Below are 19,201 nucleotides of genomic sequence, written 5' to 3' on the forward strand. Positions count from 1 at the left end.
CTTTTTTCCATTCAAAAATGATTTTTAAGTTTTTAATAAACCCCAAAGCCGATAAGATTTTAAATTTATTTGAGTGATATTTGATATGTCTTTAGTTTATACTTCTAGTGAACTAAAATACCCTTTACTTTGAATCAGTTTTAAAATGAATAATTTTGCTCAAACTGTTCGAGCAAATAGAAAGTTACAGTTCAGTTCAGCAGTGCTTTACTGGCATGAATGCTGTAAATCATGTTGGTGTAAGAGCATATAGTGCAGTTAGAGTAAACTGAAAGTTATACAAATAATACACATCTATATGCATTTATTCATCAAAATAACAAACAATAAAAAACAAACATAAAACATAAAAGGCAAAAAAAAAACAAGACCATAAGTAAACAAACAGTAACAAAATAATTAAGGACCGATAAATATTTGAACATATTCTGTTTAGTGTATACTGTGTTTAGCAAATATTGTACCCTGCTGTGAGCGAGGAACTGTATCTATGTGTAGCGTGCATTTTTACGTCACAAATAGAATGTACACTACACACTGCGCCATTTGGAACACGGCCACTCGAGCGTCGTCGCTTACGTTGAACAGTGAGCAATGCGCGCGCTTACGTAATGACGTTTTTAGAGCTCTGATTTCCCATAATGCATCGAGGAAACGTTTTGATCCAATTCGCTTCATGAGCTCGGGGAGGCACTCACCGCTATGAAGCGAAAAGAAACGACAACTGGCGAATCTTCATTATTCGACTGAAATGATTTAGGAGTTCTTAAGCCAATAGTCCTATGAGAAACATGCGGATAAGATACGTCTCGAAAATCCAAAAAGAGCTGTAGTTTCTGCAGTGTACGTATCCTTACGCTCGGAGGATTTCCCCCCGTCGGCCGCTTCGCACCGACCAGGCAATGACAACGGCCTCCGCAACCCCGCAGCAGATGAGAGAGCGGCTGCTGCAGGCCATCGACAGCCAGAGCAACGTGAGTAGCTCGTTAGCTAACTAGCGGCACCTTGTTGTTTTGGCTTCTTTTTGCAACGTCAGTTTTTTAAATGTTTTATTTTAGTAAAATACTTGGAAAGCAGATTACCTCAACTTGCCGAACAAGACCTCGGTGTCATTAACGGCTCGTTTTATTGTGAAATAAGATGGCCGGTTAAGCTGCTCAGGCAGCCGGCTAACTGTTAGCCGAAGTTTAGCGACGAAGCGCTTAAAGTTGTTCGTATCTTAGGCAAGTCTGCTAAAATAAGAAGTTTTATCACGTCAAACTTTCACATACTACAGTTGTGTCAAATAACTAGTTGTATTGTTGTATAAATAATAAAGTTCGTCATCTTATTGCACACAAGTTAGACAGCAGTCAGCGTTAGCTAGCTCTGAGCTAATCGCATCCTCTCACACGGAGCTGCAGCGAGGTGCAGGTCATCAGCTAGCCGCTCACAGGGAAGTCAAAATTTTTCTTATTGTAAAGGCAAAATAAACGTGACATTCAGTAACTCGGTTCAGGTAAAGGTACGGTAATGAAAACAATTTGTAAATATTATTATTCAGGAAAACTTAACGTTAAGATGGCCATTAATGCCAGCTAGTCATGTCGGGGCTGTTCACATGGAGCTCCAGATGAGTTGAAGCTAATTCCTGTTGAAGTGAGTCTGTACTGCACATTCTTAAACATTATCAGAAAAAAAAGTATTTTCTCACTTCTTATTCAGTGTCCGATACCAGCATCACCAAGTCCTGCCGGGTATTTAACGAATTTTTAGTAAAATCGGATACTAATCGTTGTCGTGCTTGGACCCCGGGCTGTCTTGCCATGCAGTGAAGTGATTATTCACTGTGTTTACTTTAGTGACTGATAATAAATAGTAGCCAGACATTATTAACCCTGGAGTTAACTGGAACTTTATTGTGCAAATATACACATTGTATATGATCAATTAAGTTGAATTTCTTAAACATAAATAGAGTGTGAAAGGGTAATCTAGCTTGACAGAGCTAAACCAATCAATCTATTCTATTGATGGATATGAACACGGTTCAGATATCAAGTCTGTCTACAGAGTGTGTTTTACACCAAGATCCTACATCTGGATTTATCTGTTTAAAGCTGTTTCTCTACTCAATCAAGTCACTTCATTTAGCCAAACATAACATTTAAAAGCAGTAGATTCAATCCATTGTTTATTTACTGTAGGACTGTGCATGGTTACAGATAAAGGGTTACCATGATAATGCCCCCTGAAGCTAAAAAAAATGCGAAATATAGTTATCATCTTCAGTCCAAGTCTGTTCAGGCTCGTAGTGGATCTGAAGCATGTCTCAGGAACACATTCACATTAGGCAAGAGTGATTTGTATCAAGCCCAGGAACTATTTCTTTCCTCTACCTACTTCCCTGAGGATCAGAGTACACATTATTTTTGCTTTCCATTTTCTGGCACAATTGTGTATTTGCACTCTCTTTGCAGTACGCACCCACTTGCTTAGTCAGTCTATCTATCTATCCATCCACCCACCCATCTAGGAACCTCTGTAGTCCAACTAGGGACTGTGAAGGCCATTGCTTAACATTGTATTTATTCCCATTTTACACATGCTATTAAACACGAAAAGAAAAGAATGAGGGAATTACCTTTTGCGCTATGACTAGTATTATCAATATTGAAAAAAAAAAAAGGCATGAACGGCACTCCTGTGTGCCTTCCTACTTCATCAGCTGTGGCTTTATAGGTCAAGAGATGAGATTGAAGCATGCGCAGATTTCAGAGGAGAAAGGTGGCGCTGATGACGTCACATCTAAACATCGATCTACATCTGTTCACCTAACACGGAATAATTGTGTTCCCAATGATTAAAATGAACCAGACTTTGGGCTGAAGTATGCTTGGAAACGATCCTTGGGGCACTAATGTAAAAACGCCCTTACACACCTTGGCACCTAGGGCTTGTTTATCATGGCTGGTCAATTAACCATGTTGTAAAGTAATTTGTGGTACTGCTCTCATACTTTAGAGACTGACGTTCATTGCTTTATGTAGTCATACAATGTCATTGATCAAGTACACGTTTTATTTTTGTAAACAGGAATCTTTGTAAACATTTCTTATCACATATCATGGCAGTGGCCAAACATAACCACTAAAGCCCCGAACTAGTGGCAGAAGTCCTGTTTGTTCCGATTGTCCCATCAAGACCTCATGCTTTTTCATTATTTTCGGATTAGATGTGCATGTGAAAATCAGTATTACTACCTTTTTTTTCCCTTCCTGTTTGGCCATTTGGTTTCTTGTCAGTTGTCGCTGTGCCATCCAAGTCTATTCACTGTGTACGGAGCACAAGTGTACAGGAGCGCACATCATAGTACAGCAGGGCTGCATTCAATAACGAGTGCTTGTGAAACGTTACCAAGTGTGTGAGAGTTCAACAGTCTAATATATTGTATATATTTGCAAGCACTCTCATTAGAGAACGCAGCCCTATTATGTTAACACAAATCTTTCTGTACTCCTGCTCCGGGCAGGCAGATGCAGCAGAGAAGAGAGTCTGTAGCAGGGTTAAAGATTGCTGCGTTTGTTTTTGTGGGGGATGGTTGCCGCTGACAACTGTCTGCAAAATATTAGTTGCAAAATAAAAATGTTAGGCGAATTGGTGACCGTTTCAGTCGCCATCTGGAGCTGTGCACCTGCAAACATCATCCGGAAATTAACACGAACAGTCTTTCTGTAGGAATCCGTAGGCCCTAGCAGTGCACTGTAGTTTTTTTTTTGTTTGTTTGTTTTTTTTCCTTGTTCTTTTCCTTACTGTACCAAATCATTGGCTTTTATGTTGCTTTATGTGGTGTTGTTGTATTTCACTTTAGCTCTGCTGTAGGAGTTTGTTGGTATGCTGCAGAAAGCCCCAATTTTAAACCTACAGCAATTTATAGAACAAAATTGTGTCCAAGTGGAAACCTGTAGTAGTAATATGCTGTAAACAATTAATGAATTACATGTCTTATTTCAAATTGATTGAACTGTGAATCAGAATGTCCCAGGGTCAAATCTCAGCACCACCAAAAGTTGGGCCCTTGAGCAAGCTTAGATGCTCAGATGCATGGGATAAATAATAAGTCTCTCTGGATAACGGTGTCTGCCAAATGCCGTAAATGTAAATTATTGTTTAATGTTTATAGGACTGACGTGCTTAGAGTTTAGGCAGGAGGATGCCAGTCATATAAACAAACTCAGCCTAATTATTCACTTTTTTTAATAATCATTAACAGTTTTTTCTGACATGTTGGGCCTATTTAAGCTTTATTGTTCAAGATATTTGTAAATTATTTTTTATTTAGACACTTGTGATCCTTAAATATAGTAAGCCAGCTTATTGTAACTCTAAAGGTCTACTTCTCTAGTAAAACTTGTCAGTGTATGCAGACAGATTTTATTTAACATTAACATACTAAAAATAGTTAATATTTGCCTTGAAAAAAGTAATTTAATGGCACTATTAGCTCGTATTAATGTATGCCAGTGTTGCTGCAGAGATTATTATTGAGATTATTATTGCAGAGAGTGTATAATGACTGGTGTGTCTTGTAATATAATTTAGTCACCGATATACTTCACCAGATATTGTGGCAATGAAATATAATGTAGAATGCTTTTGTATGGTAGGTCACACTACCATGTTGGAGTGCAGTGCAGATTTCCTCATAATAGTAAAAAAAAAAAGAAAAGAAATTCTATCAAATAAGTGATTCTTCAGGTGCAATAGAGCCATAATGTTCTGTTTATTTTTGCTCCCCTAGCGGAATTGGATCCTGAGGAATTTACACTTAATATTTAGCACTTCAGCTAGATCACTTTGATTTGTACTTTCATTCTAAGGGTGTTTCTGGTAAAATACATTATTTTTATCCTTCAACTAAGGTGTGATACACACGATAAAACATCCAGGTACAGTTCTAGGAAATGTACAGTAGGCAATGTGAAACGACTTGAAGGCAATTGTTAGGGAGAGATAGTGTTCAAGATTATCTGAAATTTCTCCAGTGTCTGCTTTTAAATATGGGTTTTGCCAGGCAGCTGCTCTCTCCACAGTGTTACTTACCATAGTGATCTGCTTTCACCCATGCCGATGACCGACTATTAGTGTAATTAATGGCAGTTAGAACCCCTGGGACTTAGGTGATACATGTAGTTAAATGTTCCACTGCTATTACCGTTTATCACCACTACCCGTGGAAAGCCTCTCATTCAATCAAGTTACATGAACAGAACTAACTGTTGTATAATTAGTAATAGGTTTGTGAACCGCAGTGTTTGCTCAGTGTGGCTGAGATGATGATGATTATATGGTTTTTAAATGAAGGCTTCTGGTAACTCTCAGATTAGACCATTTTCATAAATGATCAATTGATCATTGCAGGGCTAGTCTGTCCGTAAATTTGACTCCATATAACTGATAATTATATGTAGAAGCCTTGTACACATTTTTAAATACACAGTTCTAATCTTTTTGCTTACTTTAACGCATAAGGAATAATGGGCTTAACTTTTTGTGTCTATGGTCAGTGTAGATCCCATTATGCGCAAAGAGCTACTACTTAGTCCATGTCACTAAGCTACTACTTAGTCTCATGTTAAGATTTTGCTCCAGCGTAAACAGATTTCAAATGTTAGCCATCAAATACAGTTAAACCTCGGATAGTAAGCATAGTTCATTTCGGAAGTGTGCTTGTAATCCAAAGCCTTCATATATCAAAGCAAACAAAGCAAATATATTAAAAATGAAAAGAATTGTAGGTGGAGTGAGGGAGAGGGAGGAGGAGGGGGTTATTGGGTAGGACGACGTTTACACACGTATGCATGCAAATTTGTGCTCATCTTACTCGCCATCCAAGGTTTACTGTATTAACAAACAATACAAGACTGTTACATTTTCCTAAGCTTGATTTTACATCCATTAAACCCACTATAAGCAATAGAATAAAATGCAGCAAATAAAACTTACGTTATGTTTTACAGCTGTTACAGGCAGTTTATTTTTGCTGTGTTTGAGGTGTAGTGTGTTTAGAATCTTCCCCTTATTGACAACATGGACAAACTCAACTGGACTGATGGAGAGAGACAAAGAGGTTAAATGAAAAAGCCCTGCCCACTAAGAACAGTAATGGGTTCATTTAGTAGAAGGCAAATCAGAATCTCTTTCCCTCTTAAAAAAAAAAAAATCTATTTCCTGGATATTGTATATGCTTTAGGGAGGCAGGGAGCTGCTATCGATGTGCGGGATATCTTCATTGGTATATTTGCCACTTTTACTTTCTTTAACTACTCTCACATTCACAGTTTGTTATTCACCAAACGAGCACATTCATGCACAACACTGTTCCTGCGTTTATCTGACAGACATCCTAACAGAAATGCTAAATTCTGAGTGTATGCTGGAGGGCATTGGATGTTTAAAAAAAAAAAAAAAAAAAAAAAGCCTGTCGTGTAGACACGGTGGGGGATCCTGTTAGCATGGTGGCCTGCTATTCCTGTACTATTGACAAGTCAAGTAGGCTTTGTCATTTCAACCATATTCAGTTTAGTACACAGTGAAACAATGTTCCTCCAGGACCAAGGTTTTAGGGGAAACCCTGGGTTAGCTAACTTGGTTGAGTTTGATGTATGAGCAGCTTTTAAGATGTATGCAGGTAATAGCATTTCTGAACCACATGTCCATAAGTGGCTAAAGTCTATTTCGTGAAACCTAACACTGTATGGTCCTGGACTTGATGCGAGTGCTCATGGTACATAAACAGAAGCTTCTTGAATAGCTTTATTGTAACAAAATATACATACTGAAAGTGAAGAAAAATGTATAGTTATTTCCTGTCAAAGTTTTTAAAGTACTTTATTAGTACTTACGGCATTTTTTCACATGTCTGTAACATTGTAGAATGACAGCAGTAATTTGATTCAGATCATTTTTGTCCACGGGCAACTTTCTAGCTGTCTAACTTTTTGTGCACTAGGGGCAGAAAGTTTGTTCATTTATTTTCAGTAACCACTTCATCCTGGTCAGGCTCATGGTAGATCTGTTTTTGGGAAACTCTGTGCTCAGGGTTGCCTGTGTGCACATACATATTTGTACAGAGGTTTAAAAATTGTATAATTTTATTAGAAATAAACGACGATTCATGTATACACATGATCTCATTCTGAATGATGGCAATTCACTTGCATGTATTTCCCTGCGTTCATATCCCATTGCATTTATGTGTTCGCTTATTTACTTGACGACAATCCTGGGTTGCAATATCAGGCCAGATATTAGCAAATGATTGAGGCATATAACTCAATCACTTTCCTCATCTCTTATCCTCATTTACGGCATGCCAATATTAACGTGCTTTGAGTATGACGACGCTTGCTCACTCAATTCCAGCCAATCAGACGTTGGACTATTGACAGTACCAGCCAATTAGAAACTTGAAAGGGGGGTGGGGTTGGATATACATTCTTGACAGCCTGACTTCAATTTGCTCCTTTAGATGCTCTCAATGAACATTTGTCAAACCATTGCATTTTCTTCTAATTTTGCATTTAGAAGCGAGTATACACTTCATCACATGAGTTAGTTTATATTATTTCTATCATAAGGTAAATGCACAGTGCAAAATGTAAGTAATTTGCAGTGAAAGACTTGCATTTGCCTTTGGTAACGTTTTTTTCTCTTTTTTTTTCCCCTCCTCTCTCTGACTATGCGAGAACTTGAGCTTTGACCTGTAAATTCACAAGACTCACTTTTGTAAGCTAATAGGAAAAAAAAGAGTGGTACTGTGGTCTTTTTGGTTACAGAGTAGCACTGCTGTTTACGCAGTAGTTACACCAAACATTTGCTTTGTTGTTTTCTTGTTGTTGCTTAATCCACACGTTCTCTAGAAAATTCTCATCATGACAAACAGTTATTAGCTAATAATAACCTAATAATACTTCAGTTACGCTTAAAAGATTCAGTGTGTTGATTTTAGTTTAATCCATGGCAGCATAATGAAAGTTGTTGTTTTTTATATAAAATATAGATTTTATGATGTAGTTTTGTGTGCTAGGTATTCATCTTGCACACTGTCTTAAAGGTCTAGAATACAGGGTTGGTGTGTGTGAGTGGCATGTGTGTGACTTTCCTTGCTAACTCAGTATGAGTAAGTATTTAAAAAGGTTCAAGCATTGAAATTTAAATTTTTAACTGCTCAAGTACCTGTTTGATTCAGCAGGTCTGATTGTAGAAATGCTCGGATGTTGATCATACCAGTAAGAGCAGCACTAAGACCGAGCAGGTGAGACGATTACCCACAATTTCGTAGCGCATAATAGAAAAAAACTGTTGGCTTAGTTGTGATTACGTGACGTTCGGCATCGGAACAAGAAGCACATGCGCGATGCATGATACCCGTTACAGTAAAACCTTGGATTGCAAGTAACATGGTTGCGAGTGTTCTGCAAGACTAGCAAAGATTTTTAATAAATTTTGACTTGAAAAACGAGCAAATTTTGGTTTGCGAGTATCGAGTATCATGTATGACGCATGTGCTTCTTGAGCCAATGGTCTCTTACTGGTATAATCAACATCCGTGCACGCGTGTACTGTTTACTACAACACCCTGACCACGTCTGTGTGTACAACATTTTATTTTGTGTTTACAGCACGCATTGTACTGTATTTTTATAACACACGTGTGTGCGCACGTGTAAAGCAAAAGAAAGTCTCATTATAAGCTTAAAAAATCTCCCCCAGCCTTTGCGCGCGCATAATTGACGCACACTCGTTCGCCTTTAGCTGTGTTCGTGAATCGACACGGTGTCAAATTACGTGCGAGCGCACGCATAACGAGAGGCCCAATCCCACACACGCACACCACCTGCACGTATAAAAGGAAACACTTATCTGAAGGTTAAAAATCCATTTTCTTCCTCAGCCTTTCATTATGTGTGAGCGCACGCATAATTTGACACCGTGCCGGTTCACACACTCTCTCTCTCTCTCTCTCTCAGACGGAGACGACAGACCAAAACACACACAGCGACAGAAAAACTTATCTGCCTGGATTTATTTTTACTTTTTTTAAAGGTAAAGTGCAGGTTAATTTGCTTTATTTTGTGTTTATTATTTTTATGTATTTATTTTTTTGGGCTGTGGAACGAATAATTTGAGTTTCCAAATTTTCCAAAATTTTATTTGGTTGAGTGTTTTGGAATACGAGCTCGCTTTTGGAACAAATTATTCTCGTAATCCAAGGTTCCACTGTACTCGTAAACCAAGACTTGTTTGTTTTCCATGACCAAATTTATTAAAAATCTTTGCTCGCCTTGCGGAACACTCGCAAACCGTGTTACTCGCAAACCGAGGTTCCACTGTACTAGGTTATTAAATTAGTGGATTTTTTTTCCTCTAATGGCATGGTCATATTGCACGATGACAATGACAGAATTAATTCAGCTCAAGTTGTTAGTGTAGAGTATTTCACGGAGTATTAGACGTCATACAGGGACTGACCACTACAGAGTCCTGACCTTACCCCAATTAAGAATTGTGCTGGAGAAGACTTCGCAGTACCACTCAAAAGGCAGTTCAAGCTAAATATTATGCGTTGGCAGAACTTGGCACTAGTGCTGTGCGATATGGACAAAAGAAACCCCATCACAATTTTCTTGAACAATATTGCGATTTTGATTTTAATCACACACCGACATGTTTTGCAGTGTGAATAATAAGAAAACTTTTCCAAATGAAAACAATTAGATCTTTATCAAAGGCCTGTGACATGTCTCTAAAACAGACACCTAGTAAAGGTGTAACAAAATGTCTCTAAAACAGACCTATGGCAAAAAGTAAATGTGTGTGGTTGGTGCTGTAGCTATCGAATATTTTAGTAATCGAGTATTCTACCAAAAATTTTATTAAACAGCAATGTAACGTATATAGGAGAAACGAAGATTAATGAATTAAGTGCATTACAGTGCCATACATTCTTATTTTAAAGCCTTTTCTCAGAAAAGACTAAACGGTATTTCAAAAGACTTTAAGTATCAAAAAAACTAATGCACACTGTTAAAATGCGCCTCCCTGCCACGGATTGCAGAACCCTTTACTGACAATTTCTGTCATTTTCTTTTGCTGCTTTCTTCTTTACTTGGCTTGCTGATATTTTTATAGCTGCTTTTCATTTTGCAGCACGCAACAGAACGCTCCATGAAATCAATACACAGCTAGCTGTATGCGTTAGTGATGCGCGGGTCGTCTGGTAACGCGCAGGTCGTCTGGTAACCCGCGGGTCAGGTTGGGGCGGGTAAAGAAATTGTCACTTTATTTGCGGGGCGGGTCATTAAAAACTAAATTAAATAAAAAAATCCATGTATGTTGCGTGCTATTCCCTATAGCCTATATTAAATATTTGGGAATATCTATTTTCATATTTTATTAAGTTCTTTGATAAGGTTACGTCACGTGACAAGTCACGAAAGCGCCAAGCAGCCACCGCTGCCAGTCACAACAAAAACAAAGAAATAAAAGTGAAGATGGAAGACGAGGTGCGGGAGAAATTGAGGTCGGGAATTTCCATCATTAAAAGAAAAAAAGGTCAGGCTGCTAAATCTAATGTTTTGGCATTCTTTTTTTGTACAGCGAACGTAAAAACACTAAATGAACATTTCCGTGTGATTAAATGGAAAAAAAAAAGTCAGTGGTTATTTAGCGTAGGCTGTAAACTGTAGCCCTGCCCTATACAAATCTAAAGAAAAAAAACTTAAGCCTAGATTACGAACGCTGCTTTGTAAATGTTTAAAATGTGTATCACTATCTCGTTATTAATATGACCAGTTTACAGGGCGATGTTTTCAAGCACTTTCAGGCTGAAATAAAGGCCGTTTGAATTTGAATTACAACGCCTAGTATGTCTATTTAATGGTTGCGGGGCGGGCCAAATAATTTCATAAAACCAGGACCTGTGGGTTGGAAAAATACCCGACCCGCGCATCACTAGTATGCATCTCCTTCCGTTTGTGGGTGACGTCAGCGTTTCTTCTCAGTGTTTATGGCAGCTTGCATTCAGAAGCGCACTGTCACGCCAAACAAATAATTGCGCAGAAAATATAACGCAGGCTTTTAAAATGAATTAAAAGAAGCTTCGAGGCAGAAGATTTTGTCTCAATGATTTTTTGTAATCAAATTACTTGAGGAATCTTTTTAGCCCTAGTGTGCGCACGCCCCTTTTTCTGCAGCCTATTTATCGTTAAGCTTAGTCCCCTGTTCTTGCTCTCTGTTTAGGCTCTGCGTTGTGATTGGTTCAAAGAGCATACTGCTAAAAAAGTCGGGAGAGTATCAGAGAATCAGCATCAGGGAAAAGTCACCTAAGATATTTAAGTGTCAACGTCATCTCTTCAGTAGACTAATCGCCAGTATTGTCAACTATTCTCAGGAGAACATTAATAAATCACACTAAGCTGAAGAAAACATTTACTAACTATTATACCTATAAAGACAGGTTAAAACTATAAAGGGTAAGGTTGAGACATCTGTGTAATAATGCATGGTTGACACTGCAGTCAGGCATTGCACACTGACGGTGACTTGAGTACTCCCTAAACCTGTATATCAGGAGCTGTGATGTGGGCTAGAGAGTTTTGAATGATTGCTGAGAAATTAGGTGATTTGTGGCAACAAAATTTGTAACTTAACATTTATTATTGTTGTCGGTCTGTCATCTTAATGGAGGATTTAAACACTCATGGACAATTTGGCTCGTAGTATCTGAACTGACTTGAAATGTCCAATTCACTGAGGTCATAGATACACAACCAGTAAATTAAATCTTTCCATGCATTCTGTCACAAAAGGACATTTTGAAGTTTTAGTATGGAGTTAAAATGGTCAATGTGTATTAAACCTTAATTTGTGATATTTTCAGGCTATCAAAAATAATCAAATTTAACGCTAACGATGCTAGCAGAGTTCGGCGCCTCACAGACAGGGCGGAGCAAAAAATAAATAAATACGAGTGGAGGTAGAGGAAAGATACATAGCGGAGGCTGCTGGGTCTTACTGGTATAATCAACATCCGTGCACGTGTGTACTGTTTACTATAACACTGTGTGCGCGTAAAACATTTTATTTTGTCTGTATGCGTGTGTGTACAGCGGCTTGTCAAGCAAAAGCAAGTCTCATTAGAGACGTTAAAAGACCATGTTCTTTCTCTGCTCAAGGCTTAGGCTGCTCTTTGCTTGTGTGTGTGCGTGTGCACGCACATTTGAAATGCGTCATTGGACACCATGCCTCAGACACACAGACCCCTCCTACTTTCGCCTCTGCATTACACAGAAACACTGCTCTGTCGCGATTCTTTTTGAAGGTAAAGTGCAGGTTACTTTTTTATTTTTACTTTGCAGCAGTGATTTCGTTAGTGTGTTTTTAAAATTAAATTTGGTTTTCGAGTGTTTTGGAATACGAGCCGCTTCCGAAATGAATTATGCTCGTAATCCAACGTTCCACTATATCTATTTGGTAGATGTAAAGTATACATGTCTATGTTTTTTGTGTTAGTCCATTTTTATTTTATTATTATAATAACAGATCAAGGAGCAACATGTTTGTGCAATTTCTAAAGATTTTAGTTCTGTTTTTGAATAAAGTGTTGGAAATAAATGCTTTTCTTGTTTTTTTTGTTTTTATCCGATTAATCAAAAAAATCAATAGATTAATGGATTATTTAAATAAACGTTAGTTGCAGCCCTAATTTTATATAATATGAGACGGGAGAAAAAGCATATAATTTCTGTTTGTTTTAAAGGGTTTGGCCAATATAAGTCACTAGATCAGATGTAAATTGCCCTCACTTTTACAAATCTCTGGAATTGTGCTAAAGAGATGAACATCATTCTTCCTAATGGTTGAGAGTGCATAATGAGACTCTTATTGCATAAAAAATATTTTTAAAAAGCCACAGCATTTTCAGTAAGGAAAAGGTTAAATTGTTAACTTTTTTTATGGAAAGTTCAGAAAGCACCAGGAGGTGGTGGTGTGATGTGGGCTGGACAAATTTGTAGTGATTATGTAATTGGTATTTAAATAAAAGGAAAGGAGGAAAATAAGCTACTGGCATTAAGATGAAAGATGATGATAATGCATGCTAATGCTTTTTCACATACTGCCAAGACAAAAGAAGAAAACTTTGTAAAAGTGGGCTTCAGAAATAATTGTCTGATAGAGTGGACAGCAATACCTTCAGTCAAATTGTGGGGCCTAATCAAACAAGAGGTTTATGCCTCTGGGTATCATTTTCTTTCAAACGAACATTGGGATGCTTATGTAACATCAGTCCCAGTGGTTCATAGACTCATTTGCCACATCTAATTATCGCCGTTACATTGGTAAATAAACTCTTGGACTTTAAGGACCAGATATCATCACATCTCATAATTTTCTTTTTCCTGTTTTGCGACCATTACCATTGTTAAAAGCCCTATACAAATAAAATTAAATACATTTTTCTTAATAATTATAGTTTAACCACCACTTTTACTTTTTGTCTGGTTTTTATTTTATTAATGTGAATCTTTTTTTTTAAGATTGCATGAAATGCCTTAATTTTGGTTCATACATAAGCAATGTAAATGTGACTGGTATATACTCGTTATGTTACACACTACTGTGCCGTGGAACATAACAGGATCTCTCTCTTTCTCTATTTCTTTCTCTCTCTCTCACTCACTCACACACACACACACTTCTCATTGCCAGTCTATATCCTGTTAATATGATAACTTTTATACACTTTTATATGGTCTTTTCTTCCCAACAGATCTGTAACATGGTTGCAGTCCTTGATGTTATCACCAATTTGGAGAAGTATCCAATTACTAAAGAAGCACTTGAGGTGGGTATATTTCTCACTGACCTTTGTAAGAACGTTTGCACATACGAGTCTGGGCGGCCTGGGGGTATTATCAGGAATTCGTGTACTGGGCATGTCTTACAGGTGAATAGCATTAATGAACAGTATTTACATTCACTGTGTGGGTACAGTCACTTTCCACAAGTGCTTGCCACTAGCCCTCTTCTGTTTTTTTTTTTTTTAAGTTAAGGGGTTTTAGTAATGCTTTTAGTAAAGGGAGACCAAACTCTTAAAGTAGGGGTCAGGGGTAGCTCAGTGGTTAAGGCACTGGACTGCGGTTCGGAAGATCCCAGGTTCAAACCCCACAACCACCAAGTTGCCACTGTTGGGCCCTTAAGCAAGGCCCCTAACCCTAAACTGCTCAGATGTGTCCATCTTTGTCCGCTTTGGATAAGAGCGTCTGCCAAATGCCCAAATCTAAATGTAAGTTTGACCCTAATGGCTTCCCATAATAGAATCACGGTTACCCAGCTGTGTGAAATAATGACATGTTTAATGCAGATAACATGGTGACTAAAGAAACATCACCAGGTTTTCTAAATGGCAAGCCTCACTATAGAAAGATTCCAGTGAAGTTTGGATAAAACTAAAGTTGTGGGCCGTGAGGCAAGTGATAAACCTACTTTTATTGCACTTACTGGAGACCACAGTGAGTAACCATAATTACCTCTGTGTAACAGCAAATCTATTTGATGAGAAATGGCAACTGCACTTGTCACATGTTAAAAACACACTGATATTTGCCAGAAGAGATTTGACGGATATTGTCACCACAATAGTAAGGACAAGACAACAACACTGCTGCTACAAGGAGTTTACCATTCAAGTGATTTTAATTTAACATTTGTCTATGATTGTGATTAACTAATGTTAATTAAAACTAAAATTAATTAACGTTTATAGGTCATGTACTGACTATCTTCCTTTAACTTTCCTTTCTATTCCGTTAGTGAATAAGTACAGTGGTACCTTGGCATACAGATTTAATCTCTTCCGGAGGCAAGTTTTTAAGGTGAAATTTTGTATTACAAAATGCATTTTCACCATAGAAAACAATGTACATCCAGATAATTAATTGTACAATGATTATAAAAATATTACCAATTCTTGCTAGAGGCAAAGCTAACATTCTTGGGCTCCATGGTGTCAAATCTTGCACAAAGTGCAAAAGAACATCAGAAGAAAACAAAGAAAAATTGTAAACTGGCTTCGCATGGCTTTTCACTGGTGTGTACAAATGTTGATCAGCTACCAGATGTACGTGCAGCAGGTGTGGTTGCTCGTCTGCCAAAAAATGCTAAGCATGGCAAGGAAAATTTATAGCAAATTTTTTAGTTTTTAAAGCAAAAATTTTCAAGGGCTGGGAATTTGTATTTTGAGATACCACTGTAAATAGGGCTACCTTTTAATCATATGGTGTGACTGTTTTTATTCATTTTCCTTTTTTTTTTTAAAATCAATCTTTATTTGTTAATCTGTAAACGTATCCTAAAAGCAGTTTATAAAAGGTGTAAAGTTGACATATTAAAGGCATGCCATGTGATAATATAGCTATTCAGATGTCTTGCTAACCATTCTTGGATATGTGGGATGTACATTGTGTAAAGACAATGTTTTTGGTTGGTCATTTTACACAGTGATTTTTTTAGGAGCGATTGCTTTTGCTATATTTATAATCATTTTAACAAAATATTGTATGATCAAAATGTGTTTGATTATGCTCTTGTAACATACTGTCTCCAAGTGCCCTGCAAAACACTGGTCAGTAATATTAATGTAATCATTTTCTTTTAAATTCAGGAAACCCGCTTAGGAAAGCTTATTAATGATGTCAGGAAGAAGACGAAAGACGAAGACTTAGCTAAACGTGCCAAGAAACTTCTTCGAAACTGGCAGAAACTGATTGAGCCCAGCCAAAATGACACTTCATCTCGAGGAGTGCAAGGCACCCCAGGCTCAGCCAACGGCAGTTCTCATCCATGCCGAACAGATACACCTCCCGCTGCTCCCCCACCCAGCAAAAAATCTCCAGAACTTAAAAACAGAAACGATGTTCATAACACTTACTCAGCTACCGTGGAAAAGTCTAGAAACCGAAAACACAGGGGGGACCAAAGGGACAGTCCACATCTGCCCACTAAAATGCACAAAACATTCACATTTTCTTCCACTCCTCCATCAAATGGATTTAGTGGCAGCCCTGAGCCTTTTATAGAAAAACAGGATGATGCACCTTCTGACAGAAACTGCCCAGAGCATCTTGACAATGACAAACAAAACAAAATCCCTGTTAATGCTGTTAAGCCTCATCCAAGTTCTCCAGGGCTTACCAGACTCCCTAGCACTTCATGCTTACTTAAAACATCAGTGTTACAGCAGCAATCAAGAACAGACGGAGATGGAGGTGACAAACGTTCAATCAGTAGTCCTCAATTCTCATTAAGTCCACATAGTGTAGCTCGCGAGACGGTGGCTAAGAGGTCTTCAGCCTATGCGTCAAAAGGGACTCTGTTGAGCCCGTCTCAAAATTCTGCCCAAGTGCCCTCTCTTTTGCCTTTAACATCCCCGAATCAAATGTCTCATGCTGATACTCGTCTAACCCTAGACCTAGAGGAGTCGGCTCCCTTCAACAGATCTCTTGAGAGAACCTCTGAATCCCTTCATAACAGCACAGCGCAGGAGCCTTCAGAACTGTCCAGGCACAATTTCTCGCCTGAGGTTTCTAAAGCTGGGTCAGAAAGTGCGACATTAAGCAAAAAAAGAAAGAAGTACAGGTCCAGGGACTACATGGTAAATCTTCAAGGCCAGTCCTCAGAGGACAGGACAAAGCCCGTGCGGTTAAAAGAGCGCAGATTGACCTTTGACCCAGTGACGGGACAAATCAAACCCCTTACTCCAAAGGAGTCTCATCAGGAGGAGGAATGCCAGGGACCACCAGTTTTCGAAACTGTGAGGATTGAGACCCCCCAACAGAAGCCACCCACGACCACGCAAAACCCTTTCCAGCAAACGAACTGGAAAGAGCTGTCTCGGAACGAGATCATTCAGTCCTACCTAAATCTTCAGAGCAACGTTCTGACGTCATCTGGAGCTCAGACACATGGTGCACACTTTTTCATGACCGAATATTTAAAACAAGAGGAAAACGCTGTTAAAGAATCGAGGAAAACTCATGTTTTAATCCCAACTGGCTCGACCACCGAACTGCCAGGCATGAGTCGAGACGTAACGCATGAGGACCTTCACAGAATAGACAAAGAGCACTGGCCAGGAGTTAATGGCTGTTATGACACCAAGGGAAACTGGTATGATTGGACAGATTGTATATCTTTGGATTTTCATGGTGATGAGACCAAATTGAATATTCTGCCATATGTCTGCACAGACTAAGGAAACAGCACTAATGGCTTATGGTTTCGTTGCCCCCACTGTGAGTTGAAAAGAAAAAAAAAAAAAGTCAGAACTTCTTTATATACAGTACTGAAGTTTTGATACGTTGAGTAAAATGAGGGGGCTATTGAGTTTTCTTAAATTAAAAAAGGTAATTAAATAGATGTCCTGTTTGTAATGTGCTGCTACCAACAAAAATTTGCAAACTAGATTTGTAAAAGATGGCTCAGTTGGAGTTACTGGGCCAGTTATTGCACAGTGTGTATAGGAGTCAGAGCACTAAGCAGTGCAGGTTGGAAAGCAAGTCAGAAACTTGTTTGGCAGTTACAAAAAAGCTTTATGTGACTTAAGGAATAAATTATACTTTTTATCATGTATGCATCTATTTATTTGACTTGATCATTTTTCTTACCAAGAAGGTTTATCTGCCAAGATGTGCGAATATCTTTAAAGCTTTTCATCCTTTACATTTTTTCTTTTTCCTTTTTTTTATCCCCACCAGTAATGGACATGCGGTGTGTACATTTTCAGTGTGTCTCCTGCTAAACAATACAGCCTTCAACATTCCATATGTTACATGATTCTCAGTTTATCCTGTGTATGTGATTTCCACGAGGAGAAGCAAATCTATTTTCAGACATCTTGGATAAGAAATAATGAAAGTTTAATAAATATATTTGCTTAGATAATTATACTACTATCAAAGAAATAAGATGTTTATTTCACTTCATACCACAGATGAAAAGTAGCAGCGAGAGTGAGCCTCTCTTTATTTAAAGAAATGTTAATGCTGGAAATATACTTGTTACCATTCCTTTAGATGTTTGCCTTACTGGACACAAGGAAATTATCATTTCAAAAGCCTATGGGAATGTAGAGCATTTTAAGATTTTTTTTTTTTTGTATGATTGTTTCCAGCCCTAGTATCTCAGACATACACACACACACACACACACACACTTTACAGTAAATGTGCATTATCTGCATGTCTGTACATAGTTACTTCAGTCCATGTAAAATGTTGCTAAGTGTTTGTTTAGTGAGATGCAAAAATCTGAGAGGTGATTATTATAATTTTTTTTTAAGAAGATTTAACGTTCATCAATCTGTCAGTTAATTCAAGATGTAATTATCCTCGGCTCAACATTTACATGTTTACTCTTTCTTCCCTTTAAATTTAATTTGATTTGTTTCATTTTCATAACATTTTTGTTAAGGCGGTGAAAGTCATTTCGCTGCAGACTTGCAAACACTGTGTGCTCTGCTACTTTCGTACCAATGTGCCTTTAATGTAAAAAAAAAAAAAAGAAAAGAAATTGGAATGGCTTCAGCTAGCTTCACTTGAAAAGTACAAAATTTCTTAAAACCATGTCTGATATTGCAGGGATACATTGTTTTTGAAGCAATGAGCTCACCCCTTGTTAAGGGTATCATGAATCTGCAATAAAACCAGATGGCAAACTTTACTGATCAATTAGTTGATCAATACTTTTGTTCAGTGTTCAACATGACTCGTTTGTTCAAAATAAATGATTTGATTGAACCTTGTCAACGATGGTACCATTTTTGTTAGTAGCCACTAAATTATATTTCTGTTCTGTTGTAAAATAACATTGGCTTAGGTGTTTTGTTTAGGGTTTTTTTTTTTCTTGATTGAATTGTCCTGTTTAAACCTTGTTGTTTTGAAATGTCCTGTTTAACTCTTAATGATCTGTTTAAACTTTAAAGTGTTTTTGCAGCTACAAGCCTTACAAATTGTTGGACTTTTCAAACCGACTTGTCATTGCAAAACATTGCAAGGAAATTTATTACTTTGATGCTAGGGCTGAGTTCTTATTAACAGTTTAATTATATTTATAAGCAGTTATATATTTTCTGACCTATTTATAGGTGCCACTTGCTTTA

At 37.8% G+C, this 19,201-nt stretch overlaps 1 protein-coding gene across 1 annotated transcript; it reads left to right on the top strand.

Moving 5' to 3' along the window:
• Nucleotides 1-663: 663 nt before the first annotated feature.
• Nucleotides 664-17,671, top strand: crsp7 (cofactor required for Sp1 transcriptional activation, subunit 7). The gene is made up of 3 exons (XM_053487169.1): nt 664-974; nt 13,814-13,888; nt 15,707-17,671. The coding sequence occupies exons 1-3, from the start codon at nt 903-905 to the stop codon at nt 17,294-17,296; spliced, it is 1,737 nt and encodes a 578-aa protein (XP_053343144.1). The 5' UTR covers nt 664-902; the 3' UTR covers nt 17,297-17,671.
• Nucleotides 17,672-19,201: the final 1,530 nt, after the last annotated feature.

The sequence above is a fragment of the Clarias gariepinus genome, chromosome 25 (genome assembly GCF_024256425.1).
Source record: "Clarias gariepinus isolate MV-2021 ecotype Netherlands chromosome 25, CGAR_prim_01v2, whole genome shotgun sequence".
Lineage (NCBI taxonomy): Eukaryota > Metazoa > Chordata > Actinopteri > Siluriformes > Clariidae > Clarias > Clarias gariepinus.